The sequence below is a fragment of the Pagrus pagrus genome (genome assembly GCF_965226575.1).
Source record: "Pagrus pagrus genome assembly, chromosome: 9".
In the NCBI taxonomy this organism is placed as follows: Eukaryota; Metazoa; Chordata; class Actinopteri; order Spariformes; family Sparidae; genus Pagrus; species Pagrus pagrus.
Window position 1 is genome coordinate 29138372 of NC_140193.1, and position 6074 is coordinate 29144445.

General features: G+C 41.3%; 1 protein-coding gene across 1 annotated transcript; it reads left to right on the forward strand.

The window, feature by feature from the left end:
• Window positions 1-699: 699 nt before the first annotated feature.
• Window positions 700-1873, forward strand: LOC311262653 (trace amine-associated receptor 1-like; the record flags this gene model as incomplete). The annotated part of the gene is made up of 2 exons (XM_084362218.1): window positions 700-881; window positions 1063-1873. The coding sequence occupies exons 1-2, from the start codon at window positions 709-711 to the stop codon at window positions 1871-1873; spliced, it is 984 nt and encodes a 327-aa protein (XP_084218344.1). The 5' UTR covers window positions 700-708.
• Between the last annotated feature and the right edge of the window lie 4201 nt (window positions 1874-6074).

Sequence of the window (6074 nt, forward strand, 5' to 3'; positions counted from 1 at the left end):
TCTGAGTTGAAATACCACCTCTATGCACCTGCTTGCAGATTATCCATTGTTTAACTAACAAAATGGACTTGGACACGCCCTAAATGCACTAGCATGCAACGCTTTAGACCGAGCGCTATAGACTGTCTAAATAGGGCCCATTCCATCTTTACAGCTGATAGAGGCCATTACAGGTCATCTTCAGGCTTATTTTTGTATTAAAAAATGTAAGCGATAATTCAGGTTCTTCTAACCCAGCACTCAAAACTAAAAATCATCTTAATAACCTTTCAAGAGAGCCCCAAACCATGTGACCAGCAATCCATGGCTCGACTGGGATAGGTGTTTTGTGATCATTTTACATACATTTCCAGAAATAAGAACAAGTTCATGGGATTTCTACCAGCTGGGATAATCTCAAGTGCACAAAGATTAGAGCAAGAATGTACTCTCACAAAGTGCAACATTTACCACTTGAGCTCAGCCCACTTTGACCTGTGACATCTGGCAGATGGCCAAAGGTGGAGATAAACATAAACCGAAGTCACCAACATGACGAGGAGGATGAACAAAGAAGGCCTAATACTTCAATCTCCATGGAGAGGAACAAAGCAGCAGAGGTGAGGAGGAAGGAGGGCTGGGCTGGAAGGATAGTGATAAATTAGTTGTATGACGGAAACCTTTGGTCAAAAGGCCGCCAGAGCGCAGCAGGTTCTCCTCTCTCTGGTGATGGAGACCTTGGAGGGAACTGAACTCTGCTTTCCACAACTCCTCAACAGCTCCTGCAGGAAGCCAATACGTCCTCACTTTGAGACCATGCTGATTTACATTCTGCTGTCCTTCATCTCTCTGCTCACTGCAGCTCTTAACCTGCTGGTCATCATCTCTATCTCCCACTTCAAGTAGTCATTCATAAATTCTTAAAACTGATACATAGTAACAAAGAGTCTTTGTGTCTGTGAGAAACAGTGGATTTTTTTCATAGTAATCTGATTGTATTTCAGTCGTGCTCTATCTGCAGTTTTCTCAATGGCAATTGATGCTATAAATATTGATAAATATATTTCTGGTCTTCCTCTCCAGGCAGCTCCACACTCCCACCAACCTCCTCCTCCTCTCTCTGGCTGTCACAGATTTCTACGTGGGCCTCTTCATGTTCTTTCAAATTGTCCTCATAGACAGCTGCTGGTTCCTTAGTGACCTCATGTGTACTGTGTATCAGTATGTAGATTATGTTATTTCCTCAGCCTCAGTAGGAACCATGGTGCTCGTATCTGTTGACCGCTATGTGGCTATTTGTCATCCTCTGCATTACTCCAGTGAAATCACACAAAAAAGAGTTCAGGTGTGTGTTTGTCTGTGTTGGATATGCTCTGTAATTTTTCAAAGTCTGACCCTGAAGGATATAATGAAAGATCCAGGCAGGTATCACTCCTGCATTGGGGAGTGTATATTTTTCATTAGCTACATTGCTGGACTTGCAGATCTCACTTTTTCCTTCATTGTTCCCATTACTGTTATTGTTGTTTTGTATATGAGAGTATTTGTGGTGGCTGTGTCTCAGGCTCGTGCCATGCGGTCTCATATTGCAGCTGTCACACAATCAGGGAAAGTAACTGCAAAGAAATCTGAAATGAAAGCAGCCAGGACTCTTGGTGTTGTTGTAGTTGTGTTTCTAATATGTCTCTGCCCATATTATTGTGTCGCTCTTACAGGCCAAGATAACTTGCTCAATGCTTCATCTGCTGCCTTTGTTTTCTGGTTGTATGATTTTAACTCCTGTCTAAATCCTGTGGTTTATGCCTTTTGTTTTCCCTGGTTCAGAAAATCAATTAAACTCATAGTTACATTTAAGATACTGCAGCCCGACTCCAGTGAGGCAAACATACTGTAGAGACACTGTGCATGTGGCCTGAAACGAGACCCTGAGCATGAATAGACAAATGTACATGTCACGGTGAAGAGTAATTAAATGCTGCAAATCACATGTGTGTCTTTACATTGCTTATGCTACAATATGATATTCTCTAAGAATGACTGAGTGGAAACAGAGAAGTAACTTGGGGTTTGTTATTTTTCCATTATTTCTTTCAAAACAGCATCTCTTGGGTTTACCGTGTAGTCTGTAAATATCAGGACTATAACCTTTTTTTTTTGTGGTGGTGGCTTCACAGTGGAGTGAAGAAAACTGAGTTTCCATTCCCAACCTCTAGTAGTGTTTTTTTTAGATGTTATTATCCACATCAGAAGAAAATGTTGGAAGTTGTACTCCATTTTATACTTGACCGAAGTCCGTGCCCACAGAATTTAGCAGGTACTGTGTCTTCACTGGTGGTGCAAGCCAGGCCTTCAATGCAGCCATTTGGTATGTGAACACCTACAAACAAAAATAAATCTAAGAGCCAGCAATTAACAGTCAGCTCAGAACCTCAAGAAACACAAAAAGAAAAGAAAAAACTTAGCATACCAGCCCACTTTAAACAACTTTTGAACTTTGGTCTATTTGTGGTCTATTCTTTTTTTGTTCTGATTCCTTGTGGCTTCAATAAACCATTATACAAGTTAGACAAAAGAGTAAATTTAAAAAAACTAAAAAAATTAAAAGTTTACTAAGTAATGCTATAAAAACAACACTCATTAGAAATAAACAATCCTACACCAGCGATGCCAGCCACCCCGCACAGTCTCCTGCCCTCTGGGAGAAGATATCGGAGTCTCTGTGCCCGCTCAACCAGACTCACAAACAGCTTCATCCACCAGGCTGTTAGGAAGGTGAACTCTCTCCCCTCTCTCCCACTCCCCCCCCCTCAGAAACTTTTTTGCTGCTATTACTGACTGACTTTTTTGCACTACATATCATACAGAAACTGGACATACTGTACATACAGAAACATAGTAGTTTTTTAAATATTTTTTTGTTTATTTAATGTTAGTAAATGTCTTTATCTGTTGTACACTTTATTGTTACTTTAGTGTAAGGAAATGTCGGTCTTCATCTGTTGTGCTTGTACACTTTATTTCTCTCACCGTGGGATAGTGAGAAACGTCTTTTCGATTCCTCTGTATGTCTGGTACATGTGGAGAAATTGACAATAAAAACTTGAATCTTGAATCCAATTAAACTTACTCTCCTCAATCAAAGCTAAACTAAAATGTGTGCCCCATACAGCCTTTAAATTCAACACAAAATAATTTGAGCACTGTGATTTATTGTTGCTGATTTTTCATTTTCAGTATGTTGCCTACTAAGTCATGTGTCAAGTGGCATGAGTCCAGAATGAAATATCTCAACAATTACAGATTGATTGCTATGAAATTTTGGATTGGATTTATGGTCCCCAGAGGAGGAAGCCTATTGACTGCTGATCCCCTAACTTCACCTCAAATGCCACCGATAGTTTGACATTTGTGGCTTTTAGTGAAATGTCTTGATAACTATGAGAATGAATGTCTTGCATTTGATTTACGAACAAAGACCACCGTAGCATATACTGTAAGTAGTTTTATTTCAAATGGCTCAAAGATAGATAGATAGATTTGTGATGTCGATGGAAGGTTGGTTGGTAGGTTGTCTGAGTTATGAAAGGACTGCAACTGCAAGAACTGGTGGAAAAGGTGGAGGGGCGAAAAGGTGAAAATGGTGGCTGAAAATGGAGCGACCAGTGTAGGGCGACGAATTGAATTTCTTGTATGAAAACAGTGAGTCAGCAATGATCAACTGTTGTTGGGCTCAGTTAAGGTCAGTATGCGGATAAACTTTTGGACCACTCGTGCCACCAAAGAAGGGCAGTGATGACAAGTTGGTATGAGGAGAGTCCTGGAGGCCAATCAGCGGCAAAACATCTGCAGCCATAGTAACATCCAAATCTGATTTAGGGTGATGTGTTGGTCTACAGCTTGACGTCTTTGGGTTGAGTAATGTGGTTGTCATAGACAAAAAGAAAGTTTGTTCCGAGAGGAAAAGATGGTGTGCCACAATCCCAACTCCAATTTGCAGGATTCGTCCATGATGATGTAGTCATGGAGTGATGGAATGGTTGAACACAGGGACAGTAAGCAGGAGATCAAGGATCAACATTGAAGGATTATGGTGAAATCTAGGTGTGCAAGCAGTGAGAGAAGCTGATGCTTGGTACATTGGAGGGCAAGGAGGACATTTGTAATGTATAAGGAGATAAAGTCATGAAAGTCATCCAGAAGGTGAATGATGTGGAAATTGGTGACTGTTGAGTTGTTTTGGGCTGCAGCACAGCTCCTGCCTGCCCTATCTGTTTACATGGAGTTTGCCTTTGATAATTATTGATGAATATGATGACGTGATATTCCTTGACCCCTTGAAAGAGAGAGACAGCTGGAGGGGCAACAGGAGGGAGCGAGGGCGAGAATTCTCTTCATGTCTGTGACATATTCTAAACATACAGACATTAAACTGTCTTAACCCTCTAGGCGCCAGAGTTTATTTAGGAAAATATTCCGTTTGGAATTTAAGATTTCAAAAGGCTGTAGCTTGGAAGTGATGAGAGATAAATCCATAGTGTAAATGAGAAAAATATTCATAATGACCTAATGTTTGTGATGGGAGTAAATTTACTCATCTAATTAGCATATTGTGACGTCACCAGGTGGCAGCCATATTGGATTGTGTAACTTTCAGTAAAACTGATTTTTGAACATATTTACACAGAAAAAAAAAATTTATATTGTCATCTCATCCTCAAAATAAAGGAACAGGAGTGTGATTGGAGTAAATTTACTAATCTAATTGGTATATCACTAGGTAAAATTCAGTAAAACGGAATTCTGAACATATTTACACAATAGATTTTTTTTATTTCATTTCATTTTTCATAGATTTTTTTGACCCTCTCATCCTCAGAGTAAATGAAGAGGAATCTGATAGGAGTTGAACTTATATACATTTATCAAGATGGCATTGTTTGGGGTTTTTCAGTGGCACACAGACCTACTCCACATTGACTGCACCTGAACTGTGTCTGGCGTCGCCCCTTAGGACGGGTGCGATCTGAGCAAACTACGCAATCTGGACGATCATCAGTATTGCGGAGCCAGTGGCGTTCAATGAGCCGCTGTGGCATTTCTCCCCCTTCCACTGAAGGCCTTCCTCCCTTCTTGCCTTCTGTCTTGGAGTAACCCTCAAGTAAAGAAGTTACAATGTCCTGGATGAAGGCCTTCAGTGGTTTGTGTGGGCCAGGACCACACCGACTTTAGATGATGTGGGCATTGACCACACTGATACTAAGAACCGCATGAACACAGACTCATCTACCCTTTTCGAAGGCAACTGAGCTGGTTTCAGGCCCTGTGGCATCCCCCGCCTGTTGCAGTTCACAGTCCCACACAGTCCAGGTCCGTTAGCTGCTAACTCGTTAGCTAAGGCTGGTGATGTGTAGTAGCTATCCATATACACCTCATGCCCTTTTCCAATGTATGGAGCCATCAGCTGACGGACAATACAGTGGGTCGCACCGAGATGATGATCATCCTCATCTGCTGCGTGTCAAATCAAATCAAATCAAATCAAATTTTATTTGTATAGCCCAAATTCACAAATCACAGTTTGCCTCAGAGGGCTTTACAATCTGTACAGAGACGACACCCTCTGTCCTTCGACCCTCGATTCGAGTGAGGAAAAAATTGCCCCCAAAAAAGCCCTTTTAACAGGGAAAAAAAATGCGGAAGAAACCTCAGGAAGAGCCACAGAGGAGGGATCCCTCTCCCAGGACGGACAGACGTGCAATAGATGTCGCATGTACAGAGCAGATCAACGAGATCACAATGTATACAATTATAATAGATGGTTGACAGGAATGAAAGTACATAAAGAGGTATTACAGCAATAATAATGAAATGCACATAATGGAAATGTGACTACTAGTGATAACAGTAGTAGTGGTTAACGGTAAGGATAGTATGTAGTAATGCATTACAATAATAGTAGTGAAACGTATGTAACAGAGATATGACTAATATTAGCAACAGTAGTGGTGGGTGTCAGGCAGGGCCATGGCAGTAGGCGCATCCACGATCCACGACCCGGGTGCGGGCAGGATCCATGAGAGCCTGTAGGACTAGAA